This window comes from Oncorhynchus clarkii, chromosome 4 (assembly GCF_045791955.1).
Source record: "Oncorhynchus clarkii lewisi isolate Uvic-CL-2024 chromosome 4, UVic_Ocla_1.0, whole genome shotgun sequence".
NCBI lineage: Eukaryota > Metazoa > Chordata > Actinopteri > Salmoniformes > Salmonidae > Oncorhynchus > Oncorhynchus clarkii.
In genome coordinates this window covers 61,445,207-61,461,806 of record NC_092150.1, presented here as the reverse complement: position 1 = coordinate 61,461,806, position 16,600 = coordinate 61,445,207, and the positions used below count along the sequence as shown (strand labels likewise).

Sequence of the window (16,600 nt, the reverse complement as noted above, 5' to 3'; positions counted from 1 at the left end):
TTTTTAGCCCTTTTTCTCCCCAATTTCGTGGTATCCAATTGTTTTAGTAGCTACTGTCTTGTCTCAGAGACGAAGGTTGAAAGTCCATTTATTTTATAGAAGAGTAGAATCATGATGCTGTTTACTTTCAACGTAAATCAAACACATTATTTTTGTTTTGAATTTTTAGCCCTTTTTCTCCCCAATTTCATGGTATCCAATTGTTTTAGTAGCTACTGTCTTGTCTCAGAGACGAAGGTTGAAAGTCATGCGTCCTCCGATACACAACCCAACCAAGCCGCACTGCTTCTTAACACAGCGCGCATCCAACCCGGAAGCCAGCCGCACCAATGTGTCTGAGGAAACACCATGCACCTCGCAACCTTGCGCACTGCGCCCGGCCCGCCACAGGAGTCGCTGGTGCGCGATGAGACAAGGATATCCCTACCGGCCAAACCCTCCCTAACCCAGACGACGCTGGGCCAATTGTGCGTCGCCCCATGGACCTCCCGGTCGCGGCCGGTTGCGACAGAGCCTGGGCGCGAACCCAGGGTTTCTGGTGGCACAGTACAGCACCCTTAACCACTGCGCCACCCGGGAGGCCCTCAAACACATTATTTCAGAAAAATAGTGGACATTGTTTAAAAAAGAGCGACAAAGCAGACACTCCTCCTGTGTTTTGGTAGGAAGCAGAGGGATGGCCTTGGAGAAATGTAACCACTCATGTTCAAACATTTATATTTTTGCAGACGCTCTTTATCCAGAGTGACTTGCAAGCAATTAGGGTTAAGTGCCTTGCTCAAGAGCATATTTTTCACCTAGTTGGCTCGGGGATTCAAACCAGCAACCTTTCAGTTACTGGCCCAACGCTCTTAACTGCTAGGCTATCTGCCGCCCATGAACTATTGCCTGCTCTAATGGTTACCCTCAACAGCTCAGGGCACCTGGAACAGACTGATACTAAAGTCAACACTTGCTACAGTGGTCCCTAACAGTACACAGAGCTATTAGTTATGGGGGGGAAATCTATACAGTTACTTATCACAATGTTATTTTGGGAGGATATATTGATATTTGGCTCCAAGTATCAATCTGTATACAGGTAGCATTAGCTAGTGCTTGTCGGCTGTACCGGCGCCAAAACTCAATTTCCCAGCCCAGAGCTATGGATGCAAGGACTAACCATCCATGATATTGAAATGTATAGTTTTAACAATGTTATACAGTGTTTACATGGAGATTGTTTACCATCATTGGAGTAAAACAAGCTCATTAGGCATTTCTAAGTTATATTCTTCAAGAATCAATGGGTATACAGTGGCAAGACAACGCATGTGAACCCTTTGGAATTACCTGGATTTCTGCATAAATTGGTCATAAAATTTGATCTGATCTTCATCTAACTCAGTCACAACAATAGACAAACACAGTGTGCTTAAACTAATAACACCAATTATTGTACTTTTGTGTGGAGAAACAAATGTACAGCACACCAACATCAAAACCTCATCCCAACTATAAAGTATGGTGGAGGGAGCATCATGGTTTGGGGCTGCTTTGCTGCCTCAGGCAGGGCCTTGACAACTTGCTATCATTGACGGAAAAAATTCCCAAGTTTTATCAAGACATTTTGCTGGAGAATGTAAAACTATCTATCCGCCAATGGAAGCTCGGCAGAAGTTGGGTGATGCAAAAGGACAACAACCCAAAACACAGAACTAAATCAACAACAGAAGAAAATACGCCTTCTGGAGTGGCCCAGTCAGAGTCCTGACCTCAACCCAATTGAGATGCTGTGGCATGACCTCAAAAGTGCGGTTCACACCAGACATCCCAAGAATATTGCTGAACTGAAACAGTTTTGTAAAGAGGAATGGTCCAAAATTCCTCATGACTGTTGTGCAGGTCTGATCGGCAACTACGGAAAATGTTTGGTTGAGGATATTGCTGCCAAAGGGGGGTGAACAGGGGTTCACATACTTTTTCTTGCCACTGTATGTAATTAATTTATGTCCAAAAATGGAAAGAAGGGGATGCAGGCTATCTATTACATGCACAAAACGTGTAATATTAAGAACATCTAATGACCAAACACTATACTTTATGGAACCTTGTAATATTGTATTTATCTCTGTGTTTGATTGTATACAACGTAACAATACAACGCTTATATGCACGTGCCCGGTAAGGCCTAGTTCTTGAACCACAACGTTACGCCTCTTTATGGCCATTTGTCATTTCAATTGGAGCTCTAGATAATGGGCGCGTCATAACAAAGGACCCTACCCGAGCTGTCCATACTATTGGATGATGAGACTGTCAGTTAACCAGTATACGGACAGTGATCGTAGTTGGTAACAGAGATGGAATATTATACCGTGAACCCGGAATAGTGGAAGACGAAATTATAATTCTCAGGATAACAGAAAGATGAGGGTTGGAAAGAAAATGAAATGACTGACAATCAAATTGTTCAATGCCTCTTTGAGTCATGATTTTGTCTTGTAAACCAATCTAGCGGTGTTTTCTTTTTGTCGGAGAACCCATTCCCTGCAAAACAAAGGCAGAATGATACGCGGAACTACATTTTACTTACCGCTTTTGTTGAATTGTGTAGGTGGCATTGCCCGTGTTTCGCACTGTAAATAATGTTATTTGATTAGATGTATTAATTCACGTGCAATGAGAGATTAATACAGTATATCTAGTTGTGACTTCGAGGAATTACAAAAAGCATCTGGACAGCGAATTGGATCAACTGAAAGACTGAAATGAGCCGCGAGCAATTGTCTGTCTACTGAAACCCAACGATGTCAACCTGACTTTGGAAGGAAAACGGTAATTTCACTTGGGGATTCTGCTGTAACAAACAATACTACTCCCTGAAAAGTGGTTTAATTGATACAATGTAAACGTATTTTCAAACAATTCAGCTTGTTTGATTGAACTAATCTTAGGTTCTCATCAAACAAGTATTTGATCTTACATTTAATTCCACAGTATAATAATAAATAATGTTATCAAAAATATCAAAATAAATAGGCCTACACTCAAAACAATGCTGGGTTAAAAACAACCCAATTTGGGTTATTTGGTAACCCAGCGCTGGGTTATTTGGATCCCGCCTGTTGGGTTATTTTGACCCAGCCAGTTGGGTTATTTTGATCCAGTCAGTTGGGTTTTTGGAATTACACAAACATGGGTTAATTTGTAAGTAAAGAGACTCGGGGCTTGTAGGGATAGCCCAAGGCTTAATTTAACCATCAGTTGGGTTTTTATTCACTTTCATGCTGGATCTTTTTTAATGTAATCCAGATACTTATTTTTGGCCACATGTGAGAGTACATGTCATTCCTGTTGATCATGTTAAGTTTGTACACTGCACATTTAAACTTTCCTTGATTATTTTTGCACATTAGATATTCAAATATAAAATTAATAACATTCTTATATACATATTATAACAGTGGCAACTATCCCAATGTTGGGATATAAACTCAGTGGCCAGATTATTAAGTACACTAACCCATTCAAGAAAATGGTTTGCCCATTTTGAAGATGTTATTGAGTTGAGTCATGTGGTGATTGATGTATGCAACTTTGAGCGTGGTGTGATCGTCTGTGTTAAGTGCGCCGGTTACAGTATTTCAGAAACTGCTGGCCTCCTGGGCTTTGCACGTACAATGGTGTCTAGGGTTTACCGAGAATGATGCGACAAACATAAAACATCCAGTCGATGGCAGTCCCGTGGGTGAAAACAGCTCTTTGATGAGAGGTCGAAGGAGAATGGCAAGAAACGTGCAAGCTAACAGGCGGGCCACAAACTTGCTAATAACGTTCCTTGTCCCAGATGGGTTATTGCAGCAGACGACCACACCGGGTTCCAGTCCTGTCTGCTAAAAACAAGACGAATCGGTTCCAGTGGGCACGCCATCACAAACACTAGACAATTGTGGAATGGAAAAACAGATTCTGTAATAGAGACGGAACCAAAAATATATCCGAGCAATAAAGTAAGAAATAATGCATTGCTGGGTCAAAAATACATATAAAACAATAAGCCAGCAAAAGAGTAAAAAGCGACCCACTGCTGTGTCAAAATAACTACGTTTTTGGGGTAAATAAAACATCCCAACATGGGTTATTCACACAACCCAGCTGGCTGGGTCAAAGTATCCTAGTGTGTGTTTTGTCCAATATTTACCCAGTGCTGAGTTACCAAATAGCCGAAATTGGGTTATTTTTAACCCATTTTTTGTGTGTGCATTGCATTCGGAAAGTATTCAGACCACTTTACTTTTTCCACATTTTGTTACAATGCAGCCTCATTCTAAAATGTATTAAATATTTATTTTACTTAGGAATTTACACACAATACCCCAAAATGAGAAAGTGAAAACAGGTTTTTTTTTTTTTTGTAAATGTATCAAAAATAAAAGCATGAATACCTTATTTACATAATTATTCAGACCATTTCCTATAAGACTCAAAATTGAGCACAGGTGCATCTTGTTTCCATTAATCATCCTTGAGATGTTTCTACAACTTGATTGGAGTCCACCTGTGGTAAATTCAATTGATTGGACATTATTTGGAAAGGCACACACCTGTCTATATAAGGCCCCACAGTTGACAGTGCATGTCAGAGCAAAAACCAGGCCATGAGTTCGAAGGAATTGTCTGTAGAGCTCAGAGACATGATTGTGTTGAGGCACAGATCTGGGGAAGGGTACCAAAAAATGTCTGCAGCATTGAAGGTCCCCCGAGAACACAATGGACTCCATCATTCTTAAAGGTAAGAAGTTTGGAACCACCAAGGCTTTCCAAGAACACGATGGTCACACTGACAGAGCTCCAGAGTTCTTCTGTGGAGATGGGATAACCTTCCAAAAGGACAACCATCTCTGCAGCACCCTACCAATCAGGTGGCCAGACGGAATCCACTCCTCAGTAAAAGGCAAATGACAGCCCACTTGGAGTTTGCCAAAAGGAACTTAAAGGACTCTCAGACCATGAGAAACAAGATTCTCTGGTCTGATGAAACCAATATTGAACTCTTTGGCCTGAATGCCAAGCGTCACGTCTGGAGGAAACCACACACCACTCATCACCTGGCCAATACCATCCCTATGGTGAAGCATGGGGGTGGCAGCAGCATGCTGTGGGTATGTTTTTCAGCGGCAGGGACTGGGAGACTAGTCAGGATCAAGGTACATAAGGATCCTCAGGACCTCAGACTGGGGCGAAGGTTCACCTTCCAACAGGACAACAATCCTAAGCACACAGCCAAGACAATGTAGGAATTGCTTTGGGACAAGTCTCTGAATGTTCTTCAGTGGCCCAGCCAGAGCCCGGACTTGAACCCGATCGAACATCTCTGGAGAGACCTGAAAATAGCTGTGCAGCGACACTCCCCTCCCAACCTGACAGAGCTTGAGAGGATCTGCAGAGAAGAATGGGAGAAACTCCCCAAATACAGGTATGCCAAGCTTGTAGCGTCATACCCAAGAAGACTCTATGCTGTAATCACTGTCAAAGGTGCTTCAACAAAGTACTGAGTAAAGGGGATGAATGCTTATGTAAATTTGATATATAATTTGATATATATATGTTTATATATTTATACATTTTTAAAAAATGTCTAAAAACCTGATTTTGCTTTGTCATTATGGTGTATTGTGTGTAGAATGATGAGGGGTGAATAAGGTTGTAACGTAACAAAATGTTGAAAAAATGAAGGAGTCTGAATACTTTCCGAATGCACTGTATACACACACACAAAAATAAAAAATCAACTAAACTCAGCAAAAAAGAAACGTCCCCTCACTATCAATTGCATTTATTTTCAGCAAACTTAACATGTGTAAATATTTGTATGAACATAACAAGAATCAACAACTGAGACATAAACTGAACAAGTTCCACAGACATGTGACTAACAGAAATTTTATAATGTGTCCCTGAACAAAAGGGGGGGGGGGGGGTCAAAATTAAAAGTAACAGTCAGAATCTGGTGTGGCCGCCAGCTGCATTAAGCACTGCAGTGCATCTCCTCCTCATGGACTGCACCAGATTTGCCAGTTCTTGCTGTGAGATGTTACCCCACTCTTCCACCAAGGCACCTGCAAGTTCCCAGACATTTCTGGGGGGAATGGCCCTAGCCCTCACCGTCCGATTCAACAACAGGTCCCAGATGTGCTCAATGGGATTGAAATCTGGGCTCTTCGCTGGCCATGGCAGAACACTGGCATTTCTGTCTTGCAGGATATCATGCCCAGAACGAGCAGTATGGCTGGTGGCATTGTCATGCTGGAAGGTCATGTCAGGATGAGCCTGCAGGAAGGGTACCACATGAGGGAGGAGGATTTTTTCCCTGTAATGTACAGCGTTGAGATTGCCTGCAATGACAACAAGCTCAGTCCGATGATCCTGTGACACACCGCCCCAGACCATGACGGATCCTCCACCTCCAAATCAATCCCGCTCCAGAGTACAGGCCTCGGTGTAACGCTCATTCCTTTGACGATGAACGTGAATCCGACCATCACCCCTTGTGAGACGAAACCGCGACTCGTCTGTGAAGAGCACATTTTGCCAGTCCTGTCTGGTCCAGCGACGGTGGGTTTGTGCCCATTGGCGACGTTGTTGTCGGTGTTGTCTGGTGAGGACCTGCCTTACATCAGGCCTACAAGCCCTCAGTCCAGCCTCTCTCAGCCTAGTACGGACAGTTTGAGCACTGATGGCGGGATTGTGCCTTCCTGGTGTAACTTGGGCAGTTGTTGTTGCCATCCTGTACCTGTACCGCAGGTGTGATGTTCGGATGTACCGATCCTGTGCAGGTGTTGTTACACGTGGTCTGCCACTGCGAGGACGATCAGCTGTCTGTCCTGTCTCAATGTAGCGCTGTCTTAGGCGTCTCACAGTACGAACATTGCAATTTATTGCCCTGGCAACATCTGCAGTCCTCATGCCTCCTTGCAGCATGCCTAAGGCACGTTCACGCAGATGAGCAGGGACCCTGGGCATCTTTCTTGTGCTGTTTTTCAGAGTCAGTAGATAGGCCTCTTTAGTGTCCTAAGTTTTCATAACTGTGACCTTACCTGCCTACCGCCTGTAAGCTGTTAGTGTCTTAACGACCGTTCCACATGTGCTAGTTCATTAATTGTTTATGATTCATTGAACAAGCATGGGAAACTGTGTTTAAACCCTATACAATGAAGATCTGTGGAGTTACAGTGCCTTGCGAAAGTATTCGGCCCCCTTGAACTTTGCGACCTTTTGCCACATTTCAGGCTTCAAACATAAAGATATAAAACTGTATTTTTTTGTGAAGAATCAACAACAAGTGGGACACAATCATGAAGTGGAACGACATTTATTGGATATTTCAAACTTTTTTAACAAATCAAAAACTGAAAAATTGGGCGGGCAAAATTATTCAGCCCCTTTACTTTCAGTGCAGCAAACTCTCTCCAGAAGTTCAGTGAGGATCTCTGAATGATCCAATGTTGACCTAAATGACTAATGATGATAAATACAATCCACCTGTGTGTAATCAAGTCTCCGTATAAATGCACCTGCACTGTGATAGTCTCAGAGGTCCGTTAAAAGCGCAGAGAGCATCATGAAGAACAAGGAACACACCAGGCAGGTCCGAGATACTGTTGTGAAGAAGTTTAAAGCTGGATTTGGATACAAAAAGATTTCCCAAGCGTTAAACATCCCAAGGAGCACTGTGGAAGCGATAATATTGAAATGGAAGGAGTATCAGACCACTGCAAATCTACCAAGACCTGGCCGTCCCTCTAAACTTTCAGCTCATACAAGGAGAAGACTGATCAGAGATGCAGCCAAGAGGCCCATGATCACTCTGGATGAACTGCAGAGATCTACAGCTGAGGTGGGAGACTCTGTCCATAGGACAACAATCAGTCGTATATTGCACAAATCTGGCCTTTATGGAAGAGTGGCAAGAAGAAAGCCATTTCTTAAAGATATCCATAAAAAGTGTTGTTTAAAGTTTGCCACAAGCCACCTGGGAGACACACCAAACATGTGGAAGAAGGTGCTCTGGTCAAATGAAACCAAAATTGAACTTTTTGGCAACAATGCAAAACGTTATGTTTGGCGTAAAAGTAACACAGCTGAACACACCATCCCCACTGTCAAACATGGTGGTGGCAGCATCATGGTTTGGGCCTGCTTTTCTTCAGCAGGGACAGGGAAGATGGTTAAAATTGATGGGAAGATGGATGGAGCCAAATACAGGACCATTCTGGAAGAAAACCTGATGGAGTCTGCAAAAGACCTGAGACTGGGACGGAGATTTGTCTTCCAACAAGACAATGATCCAAAACATAAAGCAAAATCTACAATGGAATGGTTCAAAAATAAACATATCCAGGTGTTAGAATGGCCAAGTCAAAGTCCAGACCTGAATCCAATCGAGAATCTGTGGAAAGAACTGAAAACTGCTGTTCACAAATGCTCTCCATCCAACCTCACTGAGCTCGAGCTGTTTTGCAAGGAGGAATGGGAAAACATTTCAGTCTCTCGATGTGCAAAACAGATAGAGACATACCCCAAGCGACTTACAGCTGTAATCGCAGCAAAAGGTGGCGCTACAAAGTATTAACTTAAGGGGGCTGAATAATTTTGCACGCCAAATTTTTCAGTTTTTGATTTGTTAAAAAAGTTTGAAATATCCAATAAATGTCGTTCCACTTCATGATTGTGTCCCACTTGTTGTTGATTCTTCACAAAAAAATACAGTTTTATATCTTCATGTTTGAAGCCTGAAATGTGGCAAAAGGTCGCAAAGTTCAAGGGGGCCGAATACTTTCGCAAGGCACTGTATTTAGATTTTTACGAATTATCTTTGAAAGACAGGGTCCTGTTGCAGAGTTTATATTCATTGAGCTTGTCTGATGCTTTAAGTTTACGGTTTGATAAAATAAGACAAATGCCTCAAGAGGGCATCAGAGATCTAGATAAACAGAATTTAAAAAACTTAACCTGACCCAATTATTCTCCTCTCGCTCCTGCTGGCTTTCTTAGATTTTTCCATTACTCTCCTGAAGTTACCGGTAATAGGCTACAGGAGGAGTCGGCAACCTTTCTCATGTTGAATGTATCTTACCATTTCTACCAATCTGCGTGCCAGTTATGATTTTCATATAAAAAATGTGAAACAGTTCTGATTAATTTATAACAACATCTTCATATCTCAACATCATTGTCATGTGGTTAATCAAAATTCTGGGTCCAGGCCTGAAGCATGCGCTAGCAAACTTGCAACATTGTATAAAATATTCTGGGCCCTCAGAGTTTCCCTCACGAGTGAGCTCGGGACAGACACAGCTGTAGGCTATATGCGCAAGGGATAAGAAGCAGTGCTTAACTTAGGCAGGAGCTCAACGGAGCTGAGTATCGGCACCTCAAATGTTCCACTGCTTGAGCTCCTGTTCCTCTTATAGAGTATTAGCTCAAAAGTATTGTGTATCTCCTGCACCTAAATATAAACAATAGCAGCACCCAAAATGACTACCGGAACCTATTTCAGTCCAAGTCAAGCACTGATAAGAAGTAATCAGGTAGGCCTATTTTATGAGGTTTCCACTGGATCAGAGCATTACATTTTTCCCTTTTAATGCTGAGTGGTTATCGAAAGGGAGAGATCTGGAAATATTTTCCAAATACATTGAGGAACTATCGTAATTCTCAATGGATGTAAAAACAGACTTTGTTTGCTTGTTGTTTGAGGTGAAGAAAACATTACTTTGAGAAGCTCCACAGGTCATTAGTGGTGGTGCGTTAAATCAATTAGAAATACTAATCAGATCCCCAAATGGGCACATTTATATGCCTACATTTGTTCGAAGGCCAGGTAGCCTATAGGCCTACTTCTATCCATGCGTGTCCTTACTCAACATTGACAGGAGCGCTCCAAACAAAAGACAACGACTAAATTGACAAAACTCGTAAATGGAATGAAATATACCAAAACGTGTTTCTCACAAGTGTAGCATAGGTTGAACGCATGAAAATAAATTACCATAATCAAAGTAACAAACATTGTAGATGAGAAATTATAGGAATGAATGGTAAATGTACTACTGGTGATATGTAATAGGGAATTGATATACACTAACAATCAAATGCAAACCATTCACAAAATGCAATTATGAAACAATGTATGTGCACAAATTAACGAGAGAGAGTCCATTCTGGAGAGGAGTGCATTGTGCATCTGGGCGCATGGTCAAGCCGACTTCTGCATTGGCCATGCAGGATTTATGGTGATATCACCTCAACAGAGGTCAGGGAATTCATTAATTTTGCGCTTCGTGGATCAGTGCAGAACTGTTGTCAAGGAAGGGAGTTAAAAACATTTTTTTTTTAAGTTTACCTTTGTTTAATTAGGCAAGTCAGTATAGCTAGGTAATTTATTCCAGAATGAAAATTAGTAATGTTAGTTTGCTAGCTTTTTACTCACTGTTTTTGGTCAAGCACAACACCTTTCCCATTTGTCCAGGGTTGTCAGGTCAAGCTAAAATTGTAGCCAATGACTACTCAAAACCTGCCCACAAGGCCTGAAAACTAGCCCAAAATGTGTTTTCTCGCAGCAAGAGAGGAGTTGCCACATTTAGCCAATAAAACCTTTTTCCATTACGTTATCGAGTGAATTAAGAAGGAATCTCAATTGAACTTCTAACGACTTCAAAAGCAAAATTTGGTTTTCCATCTAAATAATCATTATTGCGAGCTAATGTGACTAATAAAGGAATTTGAATGTGTTGCAAGAGTAAATATAATTTCAAATATTAACCAAAAAAACAAATCTCAATTTTGAGGGTTAAATCAACGTTCAAAGCATTCTGAATACACCTGACCTGTGTTTTTTTCACCCTGGTCATAGTCTTAAGCCATGTCGAATACGTAAAATTGCAGGAAATTAGCTTTTAAAACAGTACAATTTTCCTAGGGGAGGACCCCATCCAGGCAAAATTTTACTCCAAGCTTTCTTCAAAAGTCAACAGCCCTGCCACTATTATTTGTAACTTTGCTACTCTAAGAATTACTCAGCTTTATTATGTTTTATTTCACCTTTTGATAACTGAACAATATTATCCAGCTCAGTAACAAATGTGTAATTACAATTCCTACACTCAAAAATGTGAAACACAATTTCCATTGTTGACTGCTTATTCAACTTTCTCCCATAGTCTCAGGCTAGTTACCGGGGCAAATAATCATCTAAGGCTAAACGGACTATATGATACATCAACTAAATCATTCAAAATAGTATGACACATATCTAGTTTATTTTGTAGTGGTTATTAAAATTCTCAAAAGCTTTTTGAAAGAGATACAAAGCCACCCGATAGAAATACTAGCTGGATGCAGGTCCCTGTTGCTAGGTTCCACAACTACTCAACATGCAGTGTTATCATTGACTTGCAAGGTACCGGGCAGATCCTTTTTAGCAGTTACTATGGTTTCTGTGGATATATGTACTTGAAATAGTAAACATGATCCTCTAATATTTTTCTTTCTCTTCCATCACATTTTTTAAATTACTGTATTATGCTGAATATCTGAATAGGGACTACTGTTCTAACCACCTCAAATCATGTTTATAAGTGATAGGTTAAAAGGGTGATTTTATGGGTCATCTTTGTGTATAGCCGCCAAATCACTTTTGAGTCATTCTGTATGAAAAGGGAACAGATACTCTAGGGCCATGATGCGCCCTTTCATTTAGCACAAAGGATTGTCTTTTGGATAACTGAAAACCCTGTAATGAGGAAATTGACCATATACTTAATTTCAGGAATTATGTGCAAATTAGAACACAAAGACTGCTACACAGTGCAGAATTGCTGCGGCTTTATCTATCAACAGTGTCTGTCATAGCATCCTAATGAGAGGAGAGGGCAGAGCGTTAAGATCAGTCCGTGTCAGTGAGAAGTTGGGAGGCAGACATAGATTTCAGTCTGAGGCTTGTTTGCACACATCCACACGTATCCTTTTGGTTTTAATCATAATCTAGCCGTGCGTATTCTATCCCTGTTGTCAAGGTAAGAGGAGGAACACACAATGCCTCAGTCAGTCTATTATTGCCTAATAATACACTTGTTCCTGTTCTATTATGGTAGCCTGTTTATCTAATGAATACAACATTTTACCCTCTCCTTTACTCTGGTGGGGTAACTTTGACATAATTATAGTTCTGCAGCATGGTAAATGGATAGAATTTGCCTCAAAGTTTCGGACTAGCGACAGCCGTCACACAATCATATCATCCCGGCAGTGTACAGAAAAATTAGAACAAATTTACATTTTTACTGACAGTTATTTAATAAGCTTTGAATCCCCTGTATCGCTTTGTCTCTTCAACCCACATGGAATGACTAAACCTAGAAAATGAGAGAAGAGAGCATATTTGAAAGTGCTGCGGAAATCTAAGACAAAATCGCTTTCATGGATAAGACTGCTTATAGTCTGCCGCCTTTAACACCGCCAGTCCTAATCTTCCATAGGAAAAGCGGGTCCAACATTTTCTGTTTGACGTTTGCCAATGAGCCATTGTAAATGATACCAGCCGGTCTAAAATAACAGTATCCAATGTTTATATTAGTGATAAGCCTTTTTTATTGAAGTCTTGAGTTGTCCCCAGAAAAACATTGACTTGGAATAAAAATCTCTCCCTGGCATGGATCAAATAATTCATGAAATTGCTAGGACATTTTGGCGATAGAGAGCATTGGTAAGCCAGTTTTTAAAATTTAATTTAAGCTTTATTTAACTAGGCAAGTCAGTTAAGATCAAATTCTTATTTGCAATGATGGCCTACCCCGGAAAAACCCGGACGATGCTGGGCCAATTTTGCACCGCCCTATGGGACTCCCAATCACGGCCGGATGTGATACAGCCTGGTTGTGTTGGCATTCTTATAATAGTGTAGTAACCAGGCTTACATGTAAATAGCCAGACTGCAACTGCATACTGCCTTAAGTCTTCTTGTGTGTGATGACGTTCAGAGACTTGTCCCAAAGCCACTCCTACGTTGGCTTGGCTGTATGCTTAGGGTCATTATCCAGTTGGAAGGTGAACCTTTGCCCCAGTCTGAGGTCCTGAGCGCTCTGGAGCAGGTTTTCATCAAGGATCTCTCTGTACTTTGCTCTGTTCATCTTTGGCTCGATCCTGACTGGTCTCCCAGTCCCTGCTGCTGAAAAACATTCCCACAGCCTGATGCTGCCACCCCTATGCTTCACCGTAGGGATGGTGCCAGGTTTCCTCCAGATGTGACGCTTGGCATTCAGGCCAAAGAGTTCAATCTTGGTTTCATCAGACCAGAGAATCTTGTTTCTCATGGTCTGAGAGTCTTAGGTGCCTTTTGGCAAACTCAAAGCGGTCTGTCATGTGCCTTTTACTGGCTTCTGAGCGATAATAGTCCTTCTGGAATGTTCTCCATCTCCACAGAGGGACTCTAGAGCTCTGTCAGAGTGGCCATTGGGTTCTTGGTCACCTCCCTGACCCAGGCCCTTCTCTCCCGATTGCTCTGTTTGGGCGAGCAGACAGATCTAGGAAGAGTCTTCTTCCATTTAAGAATCTTTGTGGCCATTGTGTTCCTGGGGACCTTCAATGCTGCAGAATTGTTTTACCCTTCCCTAGATCTATGCCTCGACACAATCCTGTTTCGCAGCTCTACGGACAATTCCTTCGACCTCGTTGCTTGGTTTTTGCTCTGACGTGCACCATCAACTGTGGGACCTTATATAGACAGGTGTGTGCCTTTCCAAATAATGTCCAATTAATTGAATTTACCACAGGTGGACTCCGATGAAGTTGTCGAAACATCTCAAGGATGATCAATGGAAACAGGATGCACCTGAGCTCAATTTTGAGTCTCATAGCAAAGGGTCTGAATACTTATGCAAATAAGGTATTTTTTATTTTAAATACATTTGAAAAAAAACAAAAAACCTGTTTTCGCTTGGTCATTATGGAGTACTGTGTGTAGATTGCTGAGATTGTTTTTATATTTCATCCATTTTAGAACAAGGCTAACGTAACAAAATGTGGAAAAAGTCAAGGGGTCTGAATACTTTCCAAAGGCATTGTACATGCAGATCAATGTGTATATAAACGTTTCAGTTTGACAAAATTCCATTTGATACACAATATTGTCTTTTGAGAAAGGCAACATTTTAAAACAAAGAATACCCATTTTAAGGTATTATCATCAAGGAAAAACAGCATTTGATGTTTATGTTCTCTTGCTAATGTCCCCGCTTTCTGTTTTGCCTCCATTTCCTTTTCTGTCTCCCCAGGATCTCTCCTCCATGCTAAGATGCTGGGTTCTTCAGTTGGACTAAGAACAGCATCTAAGGCATCATGTTTGGCAAGAGAAGAGCTCCAGTAACGATGCCTAAACCCGAGCCTGCACCCCCCGTGGAAGAATGGTTTACTCCACTGTCGTTCCCCCTGTGGAGGCAGGGGAGACCAATAAAGCCAGCCTCTGCTGCCTCGTCACGGCAGGGCTGCTGAACCTGTCTGACCACCTCCTCCACGGCCAGCCTGACACGGAAGACATGTCCATGGAAAACAGCTCATATGGCTCCTCCTTTTCACCTCTGGACCTGGACACAGTCACGCAAACAGCCGAGACCCAGGGGAGTGTTCAGGGCGTCAGCCTGCCCCTCCAGGTGTTCTTCTGCATGGCCATGGTCTCCATCCTGTTGGTGGCCTTCCTAGGGAACGTGGTGGTGGTCCTGATGGTCTACCAGCGCGCCGCCATGCGATCCGCCATCAACATCCTGTTGGCCAGCCTGGCCTTCGCAGACATGATGCTGGCCGTCCTGAACATGCCCTTTGCCCTGGTTACTGTGGTGACCACACGCTGGATCTTCGGGGATGTCTTCTGCCGAGTGTCGGCCATGTTCTTCTGGCTTTTTGTCATAGAGGGCATGGTCATCCTGCTTATAATAAGCATAGATCGATTCCTGATCATAGTCCAGAAACAGGACAAATTGAGTCCCCACAGAGCCAAAGTGCTCATAGTCATCGCTTGGACTGTCTCATTATGTTTCTCTTTCCCACTAGCCATAGGCCACCCATCACTCCAGATCCCCTCTAGAGCTCCACAGTGTGTGTTCGGCTACACCAGCGAGCCGGGTTACCACGCCTACGCGTTGCTCCTCATGCTGGCCTTCTTTTTCATCCCCTTCTTGGTCATGCTGTACACCTTCATGGGGATCCTGAACACCATACGGCACAACGCCGTGCGCATCCACAGCCACCCGGACAGCATCTGTCTGAGTCAGGCCAGCAAGCTGGGCCTCATGAGCCTGCAGAGGCCCTTTGAGATGAACATAGACATGAGCTTCAAGACGCGTGCCTTCACTACCATCCTCATTCTCTTCTCAGTGTTCACCGTGTGCTGGGCGCCCTTCACCGCCTACAGCCTGGTTTCCACCTTCAGCAGCCCCTTCTACCACAAGGACAACTTCTTTGAAGTCAGCACCTGGTTCCTTTTGTTGTGCTATCTCAAGTCGGCCCTCAACCCTCTCATTTACTACTGGCGGATCAAGAAGTTCCGCGACGCCTGCCTTGACCTGATGCCCAAGTATTTCAAGTTTCTTCCTCAGCTGCCCGGCCACACAAAGCGACGTATCCGACCCAGCGCTGTGTATGTGTGTGGGGAGCATCGCTCTGTGGTCTAATAACACTGGACTGACTTGGAGGACACTGACTTCACTGCCATGTAGGTTTTGTTTGACCACTTATCCAATTTGTTCTCGCCAGTCAAATGAATGAGTTGAGACTGCGGTTTCGACAGTATATTTTAGCTGAGTAGAATCTGTTTACAAAGCATGTCAATTAACTGCTTCAGTGGTTTTGAATATGGTCATAAGGCCACCAAGATTACATTTTGTCATTGATATTTCTATGTAATTGTTTTGTGCCTATTAGTTAGTCTATACCAGTCATAATGCTGCTACATCTGGTGATTTCAGTGTACTGTACTTGAATCTAATAAACATTTTTAACATTTCTTACCTTGTTAATACAGTCTTTGTTTTTTACTTCTGGTTTACTTCTTTATGTCTCATGTTAGATTTCATGCAAGTTTTCTGCAATTATACAAATGTCATAAAGGCAGAGAAATGTCTCAAATGTTTGACTCAGAAACACACTGAGAGCTTTATAGAAAAATGGTTAAACAAATGTAAATCGCAGCAATCTATTTGTTTATATGTTTTTCTCAACCTTGGCAAGAAATCCTATTTGTGTACCATACACTTTAGAGACGTACAACACTGTGGATGAGTGACGATACACTCAGTATACCAAACATTGAGTTGCACCCCCATCTGCCCTCAGAACAGCTTCATTTCGTTGGGGCATTGACTCTACAAGGTGCCGAAAGCGTTCCACAGGGATGCTGGCCCTTGTTGACTCCAATGCTTCACACGGTTGAGTCAAGTTGGCTGGATGTCCTGGGATGGTGGACCATTCTTGATACACACAGGAAACTGTTGAGCATGAAAAACCCAGCAGTGTTGCAGTTCTTGACACAAACTGGTGCGCCTGACACTTACTACCATACTACCAT

At 42.4% G+C, this 16,600-nt stretch overlaps 1 protein-coding gene across 1 annotated transcript; it reads left to right on the top strand.

Annotated features, from left to right (window-relative positions):
- Positions 1-2,319: 2,319 nt before the first annotated feature.
- On the top strand, positions 2,320-16,039 carry LOC139407763 (probable G-protein coupled receptor 63). Its single transcript, XM_071151621.1, has 2 exons — positions 2,320-2,817; positions 14,316-16,039. Exon 2 carries the CDS (start codon positions 14,445-14,447, stop codon positions 15,705-15,707), a length of 1,263 nt encoding a protein of 420 aa, XP_071007722.1. The 5' UTR covers positions 2,320-2,817; positions 14,316-14,444; the 3' UTR covers positions 15,708-16,039.
- Positions 16,040-16,600: the final 561 nt, after the last annotated feature.